This window comes from Hylobates moloch, unplaced genomic scaffold, assembly GCF_009828535.3.
Source record: "Hylobates moloch isolate HMO894 unplaced genomic scaffold, HMol_V3 SCAFFOLD_6, whole genome shotgun sequence".
In the NCBI taxonomy this organism is placed as follows: Eukaryota; Metazoa; Chordata; class Mammalia; order Primates; family Hylobatidae; genus Hylobates; species Hylobates moloch.
The window spans coordinates 126,344,179-126,360,943 of record NW_026652281.1 but is presented as its reverse complement, the minus strand read 5'-3'; the positions used below and the strand labels follow the sequence as shown (position 1 = coordinate 126,360,943).

Here is a 16,765-nt window from a genome sequence, read left to right as displayed (position 1 = left end):
CTGTGTGCTGCTGTGGAAGTGCGGCTTCTCCTTGGCTCAGGGCCCCTCTCCCATGCTCCTTTGTGTGGGGTGATCCCCAGAGCCCTCTGATCGGGTGTCTGCCTGATGCTGGCTGTGATGAAAACCTCTCTTGTTCCACTTAGCACAATGTTGCCATTATAGCCCCTATCCAGGGGAATGACACACGTCTGCTGGTCCACCCTGGGCCCTGGAAAGCAGATAGAGATCTCAGTGACTGTTTCTGGGAGAAAGAGAAAGAGTTTCATGATGGATGAAAACTCCTTCTTCCCATGCACCTTCAGGTTTCTGCTCCAGGGCACGGGGCTCCTACCTGCATGGAGGCAACAGGGCTCAGCTTCCACAGTTGTTAAAGCCAAGCCAAGTGGTTGTGTCTGAAGGAAAAGGAGCTTTTGTTTTTATGCTGAAATGCTGCATGAAGCTTACTCCCTCCCTTTGGATTCTTCTCCTTAAGCGAGATCTTAGGCTCCTTAAGTGAGGCTCGTGCCCTGAAGCACCTACAGGGCCGGGCAGGGAAGGGTGTGCCGGAAGCAGGCCATGCAAGTGGAGGGGCCACGGCAAAGCGGAGCCCTCTTGCTCCGTCTGAGGGGCCAGTCACCAGTCAGCTCGGAAATGGAGTGGCCAATCTTCAGCTTTTTCAGCAGAACCCAGAAATCTAGATTTTAGTGAGAAATCTCTTTTGATTTAAAAGTGTTGGTAACGAATTCCAATTGTTTTAAAACATTGCAATAGCCAACTAAAACACCCCTGTGGACTTAATCTGGACTATAGCCACCCCCCGGCCCCATTGTGGAAACTTGAGGGAAATTAGGGACCCATGAAGACGTCTGGAGAGTCTGTCCACCCGGAGGGCCTCCACGCTGAGGCCTGAGGAGGGTGTGCAGCTCTTAACACTGCAGCGTGGACTAACTCTCTTCTGAAGATCTGGGCTGCACACCCCTAGCTTCATCTGTGGCTGCAGGCTGGTGCCAGGTTGCAAAGGTCCAAAGTGGATTTTATAACTAGAGCTAGAAAAGCTTTAGAGCCCCCAAAAGCCTGAGACATTAGCCTGTCTGGTCCCTTCATTTCTCAGTTGGGGAAACTGAGGCTGAGAGAAGGGGAGAAATCTTACCTGAAATCACACAAGGCCTTAGAGCCAGAACCAGGAGCAGTGATGCCCTGATATGAGGTCACCTGAGCCACTCTGTTCAGTGTGTGGGACACAGTGGTGAAGAGCATGACTTTAGGACAAGGTGGATCTGAATGTTACCCAGCCCCGCCCCTGCACAGCCCAGGCACAATCTTCAACCTCTCTGAACCTCAGATTCCTCATCTAAAAATTGGGGCTACAAACATCTTCCCCACACAGCAGTTGTGATGCTTCAGTGCAACTGTGTATGTAGAGTGTGGAGTGGCTGGTGCCATGCCAGCACATGGTACGTTTTCTTCAAATGCCAGCTGGCACTCTATTCAGGGAGGAGATTTTGTATGATATAGCCAAGTGCATGAGCTTTGGGTGAGGCATCTCTAAGATCAAGTGCAGGCTCTGCCACATACAGCTGTGAAACACTGGATGAGTTATTTATCAAGGGCCCAATTTCCTCATTTGTAAAATAAGGATGAAAGTAGTACCCAGGGGATTAAATGAGATCTGTAAGGTGCTTAGCACAGTGTCTGAGCCATCATCAGAAGTGTTGGTTATTATGTAGTCAGTGTGGATTTCCTCTGAAGAATTCATCAGATGTTTATGGAAAAATATTAAGGGATGTTGAAACCGTGGCCACATACCCAGGCTGCCCCCTGCAGGGAGTTTTATATAAATCCAACCCCTGGAAATGCAACTGATTCTGCCAGGTTCCTCCTTCCCTGAAGGAGCTCCCGGTGCTCCTGGATGGGAGGACTACCAGGCCTCCAAATGCTGCTACCCACGGAGTCTGCAAAGGAGTGGTGTTTTGTATGCACATTTAAAAACGTTACATAGTCCCATTATTTTGGTAGAATGACAGATTGCTAGGGCCAGATGGACAATTTGTCTTGATCCAGGTGGGCAAGACCCTGTGCCTTAGGGAGGCAGTCACGCTTCTTTTGTATGACAAGGAATTCTGTATCCATAAGGAGGTTTTGGAAAACCAGAAGGCTCTAGGTCTGGGCCCTACAAACACTTTTCGGTGACAGACTGAGGCAAGCTTTTACCCTTCCTATGTGTTCCCTAGTGATTCATGTCACACTGCGCATTCTGATCGGAGCACATGCCTGCACTGTTTAAATTGTGGTCATTCTCCCTCACACAGACAGCAAAGGAACACATTCGGGATTCCGCTGCCAATATTCATTCACTCTGGGAGCCAGTGTATCTGTCACAACTTCTTTGGTGGCAAGTGATAGAATCACAACTCCAACCAGCTTTAACGAAAAAGCTGAAAGGGTAGCTGGGTAGCTGAAGGGGCGAAGCTGGTTTGAAGCCAAGCTTGGATCCAGGAAGGCAAACCGAGCAGTCACTCTTTTCTCTCCATCTCCCGGCTCTGCCCTCCTCTGTTTAGTCTTCATCTTCAGGCGGTCTGTCCCAATCTGTGGCAGAGAAGGCCACACAGCTGCAGGCCTGAATTCCTTACACCTGGAGATTCCAGGTGAGAAAGGCGGCCTCTCTCCCTGCAGTTCCAGAAATGGCCCAGAGGGGGCACTCATACTCTCGGTAAACCACAGGCTCTAAGCCCAAGGGAGGTGCTGAGCAGTGAAATGCATGCCTCCCCTGCAGCCAGGCGCGCACCTGCAGCACACCACTTTATCAACTAAATGCCGCGACTTCTATTTTACACATCTCATTTTATTCGTTTGCTAGGGCTGCCACAACAGAATTTCTGCCAGCAGAGCTGGTTTCTTCTGCGGCCTGTCTCCATGGCTTGTGGATGGCTACCCCTTTGCTGTCTCTTCACGTGGCCGTCCCTCCCTGCATGGGCTCCCTGGCTGTCACCACGTGTCCAAATCTTCTTATGAAGACACCAGTCAGATTGGATCAGGCCCTACCCTAACAGCCTCATCTTAATTTAGTCACCTCTTTAAAAGCCTTATGTCTACGTAGAGTCACATTCAGAGGTACTGGGGGGTTAGGGAATCAAAATATGAAATGGGAGGGTGAGGACACAGTTCAACTAGCAAATGGCAAGGCTGAGACTGCCCTGAGGGAGGATGTGTCTAACCATGTGCCCTTACCCATGACGCTGTACCGTCCCTGCTGGAGCTCATGGCAGCATACCCAGAGGCAAAGGCTTTACAACCCTCAGCAGTGGGGAAAATGAGAGGCTGTATCCACTGAAAACCTTAGCGAGGTCCAGGGACCCCCTGTCTATATGATGCCCCAGCAGGATACCACTGGTATATGAGAGTCTTGGCTGTCAGGCGAGCTGTGGTTCAGCAAGCCCTGTTTGTTGTCAAAGAATTTTGGGTTATCTTCACTCTCTGCAGCGTTTTCAGATTGTTTCTCTTGGGCTCCCCGAAGACCAGCTATCATGGAGACGTAGAGGGAATACAAATACCTTCTCTCCTCCCTTTTCCATCAGGTAGAACATCGTTTCCCAAAGTGTGGAATTCAGACAATTGGTGAAAATGTGAGATATGTTTAGATATTACACAGACCAACATATTTGGAGAGTTATGAATTTATGTGAATTTGTATTAAAAACATATAACCAGGATGGGTGCGGTGGCTTATGCCTGTAATCCCAGCACTTTGGGAGGATGAGGTGGGAGGATCATTTGAGGCCAGGAGTTCGAGACCAGTTTGGGCAACATAGTGAGACCTCCCCCATCTCTACAAAAAATTAAAAATAAAAATTAGCTGAACATGGTGGCACGTGCCTGCAGTCCCATCTTCTCGGGAGGCTGAGGCAGGAAAATCACTTGAATCCAGGAGTTTGAGGTTACAATGAACTATGATCATACCACTGGACTCCAGTCTGGGCAACACAGCAAGACCTTGTCTCTTCAAAACAAAACAAAACAAAACAAAACAAAACCAAAACAAAACAAGCTAAACCAACCACACAAGCAAAAACCCCCATATAAACAGTCCTACAAACCCGTGCTTTTCACTGTCATTAAAATAGAAACATCAGATACATGACAATTGAAAGAAAAATATCAAGTAAATAGTATTAAGAAAATAAATAATTTGATGAAATCATGAAGGTGATACTGGAATGACTGAAATCCGGGAAGCACCGGGATGGTTCCCCCTGAGAAGGAAATGCTTCTGGCTGTGGACATAGAAGTCATGCCAATTTTAAGCCTCATTTATCTGCACATTTAGCTCTCATTTTCCCTGAGGCTGACCATAGATGGTGACTTCTGGCCTTTTGGTTTCTCTCGTCTGTGTCACTGGGCCAATCATACTGGACCAGGCCAAGTACAGAGGTGAAAGGCTTGTGAGTGTTGGGGAGAGGCTGACCCTCATCTGCACAGCCCCTGGATTCTATTCATTTGGAGTCTTGCTGCAGGGCTTCTGAGCGGCTTGGCGCTTCCCATAGCTGAGTATGTAGGTAGGTGTTTATCACTGTGCAGTCAAGATTTTTAGCAACACAAAGTCTGATGTGGAATAATGTGTTTAAAACTTAATTCCACATGGAACTGGCATAATTCTGTAAAGGCTAATTGCTATTAATTTTAGTAGTGCTTTTGCCCCCTTGAATTTTGCTAACAGTGATGAATAACAGCCTTCTAGTCCACGTTTGGCTCTGTGGCCAGCTGCTGACATCTTCCACAGCTGGTGCCCATGTCTATGAACTGGGTGCCTGGTGAGGATGAGGGGCTGCAGGCACAGGAGAGCTGGCTTCTTGTTCTGATCTGCTCAAATGCTCAGTCAGCCTGTATCATGGCTGCGAATTACAACTATTGTACTATCGGCTTTAAGCTCTAACCTTCTGTGGTTTCTGTGGCCTCCAAAGTCATGTTCTGCTTTATTGATGTAAGGTTGATCTCCAGTGTCCAAAGGGGTTGCATGTGTGGGGAAAGGCCCCCTTCTAGAATTTCAGACAGTCTGACTCAAAATGTTATGTCTGTTCATGAAAGGAAGATGGGTGAGAGCAATGCTTCTTACACTTCACCATGTGTATGAATCACCTGGGGATCTTATGAAAATACAGATGCTGATTGGGCAGGTTGGGGTGGGGCCTGAGGTTCTGCATTTCACAGAAGTTCCTGGGTGATGCCAGTGTTCCTGGTTAGGAACAACACTTTGAGTGGCAAGGCTTGGAACAATTCTTCCTACACCCAGCATGTAGACAACCACAGCACAAGCCAAGCACCCTCTACAAAGCCTGGATGGATGAGAGGTGTCCTTTTAGACTCTGTGCATGGCTGGCCCCTGCCTGCCCTCCCACCGCTTCTAATCTCACTCTCCCCTGCATACGCCCCACTCCAGCCTCATTGGTACTTTTTGTTCCTCCAATAAGCCAAGCTCTTGCTCACTCCAGGGCCTTTGCATCCACTGTTCTCTGTGCCAAGAATGCTGCCAACCCCACTTTTCCCCAGGTACTTAGTTTTCATCCTTCGATTAGCATACGAAGTGAGTTTCTTTCTCATGGTACCTGTTTGTTGTCTCTGTAGCAGTTATCTTCATGTGCCAGCTCTTTTTCTGTTGCCTTATTTATGATTCGTTTCTCCTCTAGACCAGAGTCCATGAGGAAAGCTCATTCCTGCCTTCCACACTGTTGTATCCTCAGTGCTCCTGCCTGGCAGGAGATGCTCACTCATGAATATTTGTTGGGTGCATGTGTAGGCAGGGAGCAAAGATGCATTCTTATCTTTTTGCACATTTGAGCCACCTGTCTGGAGGGGCCGTGTTGGGGCTGAAAGTTAGCATTGGTTCTTATTGAAGAATCTCAGAATGAGAGCTCAGAAAAGGAGCTACTTTTAATTCTAGGCCACATCTCATCTTCAGAGATGTCAATACGTGAAAAAAGTGCGCATCTTTGAACAGATAAAACACAGTAAGCCTAGCATGTCTTAAACAGAGGTTATGTTAAATTCGTTTATAAAATATTGGATTAAACAAAGGTACTATGGTGGGACTTCACAGGACTTTCGGCAATGTGTATTGTGAGTCTACAAGAGAAGGGATGTGATGTGCTCTTTCACGGCACAGTGGTTGTAGCAGAGGCGCTGTGATTTCCTCACCCAGAGGCCATCCTTTTCTGTCCTGCTCTCTTCTTCTTTGTTGGTAGAGGGCCTGGTTCCCCCTGTTGAGGCTGAAAATGCCAAATGCCCAGTTTCCCAGCCTTTACTGCAGCAGGAACATGGACATATCCCTAGTTCTGGCCAGTGGGATCCAAGCAGAAGTCTACTGAGGACTTTGGAAAAGTTTTTCCGACCACAATAGACATGCAATAGACTGTCTTGTTTTTTGATGTGATTGTGTGAGGACATGACGCCTGGAGCCACAGAAGCCTCTTGTAAACATAGAAGACACGTGGCTGAGGACAAGAGCCAACATGCTGAGGATGGTGGGGTACAGAGATACAAACAACCTGGGCTCTGGACTCCATCCCTGAGCTGCTGAATGTACTAACTCTGCACCTTGGATTTCTGGTTGTGCGAGACAACACGTGTTCTCACCATTGAAGCCACTTGTAATAAGGTGCTCTCTTTACCTGCAGCTGGAAGGATCTTGCCTAATAAGAGTAGTAAGCTGGTCTCTCTGAGTCAGACAGGCTGGAATTCACTCCTGGCTCTACCAGTGGTAATTATGGTTCTCTTCAAAGCTATTTACTCATTTAGGGGATGGAGATGTTAACAATGGCTACCTCTTGGGTTGTTTCAGAAGCTTAAATGAGATGATGGGTGTGAAGTGCTCACATAGAACTTGGAACATTGCTGGTGCTTAGTAATAAGGAACTATTATTATTATTATTATTATTATTATTTTTGATCACAGAACTTCTTTGTTGTTGGAACATCCTCTACCATCTTGAGGGATCCTGCATTCTACAGAAAACAATCCGAGTGATGTTTACCTTTACCAAACTTTCTCATTTTACAGAAGGAGAAACTGAGGCTAAAGGAGTGGCTGCTGTTTTGGTGCTTTTATTCTGAAAAATGTGCAGGGTTCAGCCTCTTCCCATGTCAGTCATTTCCACTCCCACACAAGAAACAACAGAAGGACACAGGTTTAGGGTTGAAATGATGTGCTTTTATGGGAAACAAAAATATCCAACAACAATAACAAAAGCCCTTCAATCTCGCCAAGTTCTTAACCAGTGACAATGAGGCAGCTTCCATGATTGCGTCTGGCTGGGGATGATTCTAAAGGGTCAGGAAAGTGAAAAGACATTGGCCAAAAAGAGAAGTTGCAGGGAGGGCTGACATCCTACATGAGAACACAGCAGACTTCCCTCTGGCCCCTCACCCTATCACCCCTTCAATTTAGAATCTCCTCCCAATCTACAAAGATCCTTCCTGAATTTTCCTCAGATGCAATCTCTTCCAGAAAGCTTTCCTTGGTCTGCTCTAACTGCATATGACTTTTCATTAACATCACGCACACTTTCTCATTCCTTCTCCGATCACTTTCTGCCTTACATCCGTTATGTCTGGGTACACGCCTTATGATACCCACTATTGGTAGGCATATATATCCCTGAGACCGAGTCCCAGGTTGACTCACCCCTGTGCTCCCCTCCCCCTCCCCCATTCAGTGCTCAGTATTCAGCAGGTGCTCAACATCAGAGGTGCTCAGTGAGGGTTTGTTCAATTTAAGTCAGTTCTACATTTGCTATGTCACATCACCAGCCTCTTGAGAGTCATTATTGTCATTTTCACTTCTTCATCCTTCCTTCATGATCTCAAAATGGTCCAACTCAAGGTATCTCCAAGAAGGAACAGCCCCCACCAAACATTACCCACTCAAGGTGAAAGGTTTGGAGAGGAGAAGAGAGGTTAAGCTTTCTCCCCTGTTCAGGGAGGCGAGCAGGAAAGGAAGCCACCGGGAAGATCCAGGATGGCCATGAGCGGTGTTGGCCAACACTTCATTTTGGAATCTCATAAGCAGCCACTCTTCCAAAAGTTGCCCTGTGAAACATGGCCAACTTTGCAGCAGGAGCTGAGGACTGGTGGGGGTATGGTACGGTTGCCCTGCCAGCCCACAGACCAGAGGCATAGACCAAGAACCTTTCTTTGAGACACGGCCTATTTTCTCTCCGGAGGGTGATGAGAGTTGTCTGTCTGGTTGTTCAGTTGGAGCTCTGGTGGGAACATTAGCCCTGCGGTGTGTTGAGTTGTCAGGCACATAGATTGTAATAAGGCTAAAGAATACAAGCTGCAATCATGGGCCTCTCCTTGAAAGGGGGAAGGGTCAGGAGGTGCTGGGAGCAGTGAGGGAGAGAGGAGGGTCCCAAGAAATCCTGCAGCTCTGATTCTAACAGGTGCCCTGCTCTATCTCCCACTTCCACTCCCTCTCCTTTCCTCTGGTTCTCCAAGTCCAGGTCAGGCAAAGGGGCCAGTTGGAAGTGGTGGAGGGAAGGGAAGGGCCTTTTCCTTTTCCTACCATGAATCCTAGATTTGGACAAGGGAGAGGTTACAATCCAGGGCAGAAGGAGGAGGGTTGAGGAGCTGAGGAGAGGCCTAGGCCCTGTCCACTTCTGTTGACTGGTGTAATGACTAGATTTGAGGCTCACACTTTTAACTGCATTGCCCCCAGAGAGCACTGAGCTCCTAATTGGGGGTGTTGAGAAAGTTCTTCGTGGGCGCTCAAAGGTGCTCATTGATTTGGGGAGATTGCTGCAGATCTTCCCATGGGAGGGCCCCTCTGGGGCCAATAAGGTGTGGAAACCACATGGTCAGCATCAGCCCTAGAAATTTAAGAAAGGGGCCACGAAGCAGAGAGAAGAGAGACTTCTTCAGGCACCTTCTTTAGGAAAGAGAGTTGGACCTTGGGGCACTCAAGTTAGGACAGATGTTTCAGTATAAAAAGGATCCCCAATAAAAGGACAGAGTCCCCTCAAATCCCTTCCCAGATCCCACAGCAGTTAGAAAAGAGAAAGTAAGGAGCATAAAAATATCTCGATGACGTGGGCTTGCCTGACAGTACAGAAAAGCAAGTCTCATGGCAGGCAGTGTGTCCCATTACACAAGAGAGGATTATACCGAGCTTCAGTAGAGAGATTTTACATATATCTTTATATAAATGCATATATATTTATAGAGCCTCTGCCTAGAACAGCCGGGCTTGCTTCTTCAGTTCATTCCTCTTCCAGAGGGCCAGCCGGTCAAACTCAGAGATGGTCATGCCAAAGACTTGGTAGAACTCTTCCTGGGACAGGTGGCGCTGAAGGAGGCAGGGCAGGCAGGGGTGGGGGGACAGAGAAAGAGAGCAGCATGAGGATGCAAGATGCAAGGGTAGGTGGAGGCAGCAGTGGGTGCTGCATGTTCCCTCCAGGCACCCTGTGCCTTGCATGGTGCCTGAGCCTGGGGAATGTGTGATGAATATTTGTTGAATGAGTGAATATGGAATGAACATTTTCCCAGGGAGGACTCTGGAACTGATTTGGCTGAAGAGGCCTCCCCTGCCTATGACTCAAGTGGGACTTCTGCTTCCACTGCACACCCCTTGGAGTCCCCTGTTGACCCCTCCGCTTTCTGCATGCCTGCTGCATGTATTTGCATCCAGAAGTGTGTGTGGATTCATGTTATCCCACTCCCCTTTGATAGAAAAAGGAGCCATTTCCAAGATTTTAGGGGATATTTCCTCTTACTGATGTTTTAACAAATGATCTGGAAGGCTGTTCATCAGGCCAGTCAATGAAAAAAATTACTACTCATAATTTTTGATGCACCAAAATGTCCTTTTATCTTTTTCTGATATGAGAACAAATACGCTTCATAATCAAACCCTTGTCTGCATTCTATAGTAGATTTTCCCCTCTTTCTGGCCTCCTTCCCTTCCCCCCTTCTAAGCAGCTTTAAAAGTGTGATACATTGTCAAAAGCTTTTAGAGTTAGAAATACACAGCACTTAAAATGTGGCAAAATGTTAATAATTGTTGTATTTAGTGAAGGGTAGATGGATGTTCATTTTACTATTCTTGAAACTTTCCTGGATAGCTAAAATTTTTCAAAATGAAATTTAAAATTAAGTTTACAAAGAGAAATATATGGCATATATACTGCCTACAAACCTAATGGATTTACTTGAGCTGGCTTGTTGGTAGCAATTACATGAGCTAATTGGGTACTGAAGGAGATTCAGTGACAATTATTTAGGTGGCCACACAATAATTAGTCAGTTCTCTGGCTTGTTGTCACTGTGAACTATTTTTTTTTTTTTTTTTTTTGAGACAGAGTTTCACTTTGTCGCCCAGGCTGGAGTGCAGTGGCATGATCTCAACTCACTGCAACCTCCACAACCCCAGTTCAAGTGATTCTCCTGCCTCACCCTCCCAAGCAGCTAGGACTACAGGTGCATGCCATCTCGCTGGGCTAATTTTTTTTTTTTTTTTTGTATTTTAGTAGAGACAGGGTTTCACCATGTTGCCCAGGCTGGTCTTGAACTCCTGAGCTCAGGCAATCTGCCCTCCTCAGCCTCTCAAAGTGATGGGATTACAGGCGTAAGCCACGGCGCATGGCCATGTGAACTAACGTTCTCACCACACCTTCAGAATTTCAAGCAAAGGTACTATTGATAATTTTTGGTCAATAATTTTTGAAGTAGTAGAGCTGGGACCAAAGTCCAGGCAAAATACATTACATTCTCACTGCCCTTCTTGGTCAGCCCCATTAAAAATTTCATAAGTAAGTCTATTATGAAAAATGTCAAAACTACACAAAAGAGAGAAAATAGGACAAAGCCCATGTCCACTATCCAGATCCAGTAATTGTGAGGTTTTCCACATTTGCTCCATTTATCTATTTTATTTGCTGAAATATTTTAAAGCAAAGCCTAGACATTGTGTCAGTTCATTCCTATGCACTTCAGAATGTTTCTCAAAACACACTGAATATTTTCTCACATTGTGGTTACACAATGCCATGAGTAAACTCAAGAAAATCTAACAAGAATTCCTCAGAATTCCCTGATATCTGTCCATTACAAAGTTCCTGTCTTGAAAATGTCTTTTCACAGTTGGTTTATCTGAACTAGGACCCAGGCAGTGCCCACACATCATATTTGCTTCTTAGATCCCTAAGATCCTGCCTCTTTCTTTGTACTATTGACTTGCCCATGTTTGTGCTACTCAAGTGAGTGCTGAAAGACACCTTGGATAGGAGAGTCCCCTTCTCTGCTTCTTCCATAGTAAAGACTGAGGGAAACTGCACTTTGGAATCATTTGTTATTGTTGTTGGAGGGTGGTGGTCGGTATTGGTTCTCCAGTTGAGTTTCTCTATCATGTTCAAAAATCTTTGTTATGAGTCTTGATATAAAAGAATGGTAGACTCACCCTCAAGTAATGTGTTCACAAGTCACCCGCAAGTAACGTGTTCACAAGTAGGGCACATTGGAAGGAGACCAGGGCTTCTCTCCTCTAAGGGCCAGCTGGGGCCTCCTTTATCCCTTCAGTTCTCAAGGCCCCTAATGCCACCACTGTCCATCTGACATTTGCCATGGAAAGGTGTTAAAGCAGGAAGGTTAAGAGTGCAGCTCTTACAGCCAGGGAGATATGGCCACGTGACCATGGACGAGTTATCTAACCCCTCCTGAACTTCAATTTCCTTTTGTGGAAAATGGCAGCATCCTAGTGTCTGCATCATGAATACCATAAGGGTGAATGAGCAGATACAGGTCATGTGCTCAGCACTCAAGGGCACACAGAAAGCACTCAATCTGGTCACTTTCATTATCATGGTGATCTTTTCATGCACCTGTTACATTGTGTGATCTGCTCCCAATTTCCTTGGACTTCATCTTCTCCTCCTCATCTTTGTTGTGCTCATGTGACCCTAGACACACTCACCTTCTTCTATGTTCAAACACAACAAGCTCACTCCCCCATCAGGGTCTCAACACTGGCTGTTCTCTCTGCCCAGAAAGTTCTTCCTTCTTATAAAAGCATGCCCAACTCCCTCAACTACTTCGAGTCTTTGCTTACATGTCATGCATCCAATGAGACCAACTCTGATGATGCTATCTAAAACTGCAACTCGCCTCTTCCTCTCCTAATCCCCTTCTCTTCTCTCCTTTAACTTTTTCCCTTAGCACTTATTACCTTCTAACACATGGTGTCATTTATTTTTTCTTTGTGTCAACAATATTGACACAAATAAAGGAGACACATCTGTCTCCTCACACAAGAATGTAAGTTCCAAGCGGGCAGCGGTCTCTGTTTTGTTCACTGATATATTGCAAGCACCTCGAACAGTACCTGGATGCTTCTGTGGACATAGGAGGAGAGCTAGATTTGCTCACTGCCCTCAAGGGGCCCACAGTCTCAGGATTGTAAATAAAACTAGTGCTTGTGATGGTGGAAGAGAGGGGAGGTAGCACTGTGTAAATAAGCAAGGCTTAAGTTAAGCTCCCTCGGTTCAAACTCTGATTCTGTCATCACTAGGTGATCAGCTTTAGCCAAATGACAGCCTTGCTGAAGCTTTATTTTCTCCTCTGTAAGGTGAGGATGATTCAATAAATATTTGTTGGATGAATGAATATCTATTCTCTGAGCTCCTTGAGGACAGGGTCATAGTCTTCCTTCTTCTGTCCCCTCCTGGAACTAGTGCAGGAGGCTGGGGCAGTGTCTTTAGCCCATGGGCCTCAGCTCAGGCTACATTTTAGACATTCTTGGGTGCTTTTGAGTTCTGAGGCCTGAGCTCCTTCCCCAAATTGTGATTGAATTGGTCTACTGTGGGGCCCCTGTATGGTATTTTTAAAAAGGTCCCTGGGTGATTCTGATGTCCTGGAGAATGTTTCCATCCCTAAAAACTGGCTTCACTGAGCTGCCCTGGGAGCTGTCCCCTTCAGCACTGGTGGACACATTCATTTGGAGACAGTGAAAGGAGGAGGCCCTTGTTGAAATGTGAGGAGAATCACCCACTTCCTGGGGTGCTAACCCAGTGTGCTAGAGCTGGAAGAACTCACAGAGCTTCCTGGCTAACGTACATTCCCCTCCTTCTGCCCCAACCCTCTACCCTGGGCCAGTTCCATGCCATCAAGTCAAGGGTGGCTCATATGCTTTTCCTGAGGGGTGCTGAGCCACCTATTTCAGAAGCCTGCACTCGATCCCACAAACGTTTTCTGACACCTCTCCCAGCCCAGACCCTGTGGTAGAGGGCAGACAATGTTTGTCCCTAAGAAACTCAGGGTCAGGCAGAGGAAATGGACACATCCATGATCTGATACACAGGAGAGTGAGAGGTGCTTGATGCACTTTGGATAGAAGTCTGGAGGAGGTCAGAGGACAAGAGGAGTGACCCCTCCTGTAGGAGGGTTGGAGGAAGCTTTGGGGCACAGGGATTACTAGTGTGGGGCCCTGAGGAGCAAGGAGGCTGGTGAGATGGGAAGGGCATTGATATGGCTTGGCTGTGTCTCCACCCAAATCTCACCTTGAATTGTAATAATCCCCACGTGTCAAGGATGGGGCCAGGTGGAGATAATTGAATCTTAGGGGCAGTTTTCCATATACTGTTCTCCTGGTAGTGAATAAGTCTCATGAGATCTGATGGTTTTATAAAGGGGAGTTCCCCTGCACAAGCTCTCTTGCCTGCTGCCATGTAAGACGTGACTTTACTCCTCCTTTGCCTTCCACCATGATTGTGGGGACTCCCCAGCCATGTGGAATGTGACCCTAGACACACTCACCTTCTTCTATGTTCAAACACAACAAGCTCACTCCCCCATCAGGGTCTCAACACTGGCTGTTCTCTCTGCCCAGAAAGTTCTTCCTTCTTATAAAAGCATGCCCAACTCCCTCAACTACTTCGAGTCTTTGCTTACATGTCATGCATCCAATGAGACCAACTCTGATGATGTTCTCTTTTTTTTTCTTTATAAATTACCCAGTCTCAGGTATGTCTTTATTAGCCACACGAGAACAGACTAATACAGGCATTCTAGGGAGAGGGAGAGGCAGGGAGTGGCAACAGGCTGTAAGGGGCAGAGTGTGCTCCAGCACCAGAGGAGCCCAGGAACTGGAACTCCACACCAGGTGGTCTGGACTGCTCAAATGCCCAGCACCATGTTCTGGCCCACGTTTGCACTTTTATTTATGCTGTTCTCCTCTCCATCAATCCCAAACTCTACTTGTCTTCGTAGTCCATCTACATCCTTCCTTTTTCTGCAAACCTGTGTTGACTGCCTCAGGCCTTAGTGGTCTCCCCTGGACAATAGTACTCTAATGTTCATTGGGCACTTCATACTCAGTATGTTGCCAGACTCCATGCTAAGGGCTTTATGGGTATTGGCTCACTCACTTCTCTTGGCAGCATGAGGGAAGCACACCAACCACCCTCACTTTACAGAGGAGAAAACCAAGTTGCAGCGAGGTTGTCGCTTGGTTAAAGCTGCCCACCTAGTGATGGCAGAATCAGAGTTTGAACCCAGGGAGTTTGACTCAAGACTTACTTATGCTTTTTTTCCTTCTACATAGTGCTGCCTCCCCCTGTCCCCCATCACAAGCACAAGTTTTATGCACAATCCTGAGACTGAGGGCCCCTTGTGGGCAGGGAGCAAATCTAGCTCTTCTGCAATTCTGCAGAAGCATTGGCCCTAGTTGAGGACTTACTGTCCCTGTGCACCACAGACACTAACTGAATTGAAGAGGAGGCAGCAAAGAACAGCATGGGGAAGTTTTGGGGGACAGCATGGGGAAGTTTTGGGGGAACAGCATGGGGCAGTTTTGGAGGAACAGCATGGGGCAGTTTTGGGGAACAGCATGGGGAAGTTTTGGGTTGAGGAAATTGGTTCAAGTCCCTGCTTTTTCAATAAGCTGTGTGATCTTAAAGCCACTCATTCCACCCAGCCCTCTTGAGCTGGATTAGACCAAGTAACTTCTGAAATTTCTTCTAACCCAAGAGCTCCTGCTCAGTTTTTTAGACTTACCTCTAAACGGGTCCTGTCTACATCCTTAGGCAGTCTGTTTCTTCCTCTTGTAGTCACCAGCAGCAGTTCATAAGGGTAGATCTAAGGAGAAAGGGGGGGTGGTCTCCAGCTTGGGTGAGGGTGGTGGGCTTGTTCCTTTCAGGTACATTTTGTGTCTGGGCTCTCTGTTCTATCCAGAAATGGCCAGAAATTAAGTCTGGAGGAAGAGCTGGATCTGCCCTTCTTGGGGTTGCCCAGCAGCCTTAAGATACCTTCTCTCAAAAGACAAGGCCCCAGAGAGTCTCCTAAAACTACTAGGAATAAGCTTGGAGGTATTTGCCATATGCCCATGGAATAATATGGGCACATGACCTCCCGAATGTAAGTGTTGAATATTTGGTGACTGGCAAGCCACCAGAGTGTCTCTGAAGCCCAGGGAGAGTATGTGATTTCAGTAGGAAAGAGACCTAGGGCAGGATTCAGGAAAAGTGGGCAAGGAGGGACAGGAAATGTTGGTCTTGAAAGGACCCCTGGGGTTATTTATCTATGTTCCCTTCCCTACATAGACAGTGCTGCCATCCTCCTGGTGATCCCCAGTGTAGCGGCTCCAAGAATCCTGGAGACCCCCAGGGTCTATGCACATCCTTTACCTTGTACTCTGCAGAGAGAAAAAGAGACACACACACAGAATGAAGCCCATCAATTTTTGCTTTGCATCACTACATGGGCCTCTGTCCTACTCTCTCAGGGGGTCTGGCTTCTATTGGCTCCTTCTCTTGACCACCAGAGACCCTGTCCTTGCTGAATTCACCCTGAAGGACAATCAATGCTGGTATGAGCACAGTGGAAGGCTGAAGATAGGGGTTGGGCTGATCTTGAGATGGTTCTAAGGAAAAAATGGGCTTAGAGATATTTGGAATAGAAATTAGAAGAATCTGAGATCTGAAATGCATGGACAAGATCCTCTATCTTCTGTGGGGAATCCTTCGAGGTTCTGATGTGGCCCCCTTCTGCCTGAGCTTGCTCATAGGAGCTGGTTGAGGTTGGTGTGAAAGCATCACTGGCAAAAAGCAGAAAGCTCATGGAATTCTTACTGGGAACAGAGTGCATTTGGCTCTGAGTGCTTCCCTCCACTGGGGCTGGCAGGCAACCCTCGCTCCACAGTCCAGGGAGAGGACAGCAGCAGTCTGTGATGGTTCTGGGAATCCAGATAGGACTGGTGGCTTGGAGATCACCCAAGGCCAGGACTTGAGAGGATGAGGGAAGAGCAGGGGAAAAGGGAGGGGGTGGGAAGTGGAAAGGGAGTAAGAACTCAGGGTTGGACACAGCTCAGCATGGGGACAGAACCTGTAGCCATCATTTGCCGAGGGTCAAGCAGCAGTTTTAAGTGGTACATCCAGAGACCCTCTCCCTGCAGACCCCCTGCAGGCCTGCACTCACCTCGCATGCCCCAGTTGACTGCGTTCATGCTGTCATAGTGGAAGAGGTCTGCGCTGGGTGTCTGCAGAAAAGACAGAACCAGGGCTGGCCTGAGATAAGCTCACCTCTGCCTCCCTGAAGCACTCACGCACCTCCAGAAAATGGACTGGCGCTTGTGGGACATAGGACCTTCTCAGCAGCCTCTGTCTCAAGTTAGGGAAACTTAACTCGCTGCTATATCCCTGTGCTTTGTCCTGGCACATGGTGGGTACTCAATATATATTTATTTATTTGGTGAATTTCACTTCATGCTTTCTTTCATTGCTCAAATACCCCTTTTTCTAGGAGATTTGCC

General features: G+C 47.2%; 1 protein-coding gene across 5 annotated transcripts in view; it reads right to left on the bottom strand.

Moving 5' to 3' along the window:
* Positions 1-7,041: 7,041 nt before the first annotated feature.
* Positions 7,042-16,765, bottom strand: part of ABLIM3 (actin binding LIM protein family member 3) — a 118,919-nt gene continuing 109,195 nt past the window's right edge. For 4 of the 5 annotated variants that reach the window (XM_058440013.1, XM_058440015.1, XM_058440014.1 and 1 more), the window contains one exon: positions 15,557-16,492. In XM_058440013.1, coding sequence (XP_058295996.1) covers positions 16,304-16,492 — 189 coding nt within the window. In that variant the 3' untranslated portion in view covers positions 15,557-16,303. Of the gene's footprint in view, positions 9,314-15,012; positions 15,094-15,556; positions 16,493-16,765 lie in introns of those variants that run through there. The other variant, XM_032158307.3, reaches the window with a different exon arrangement.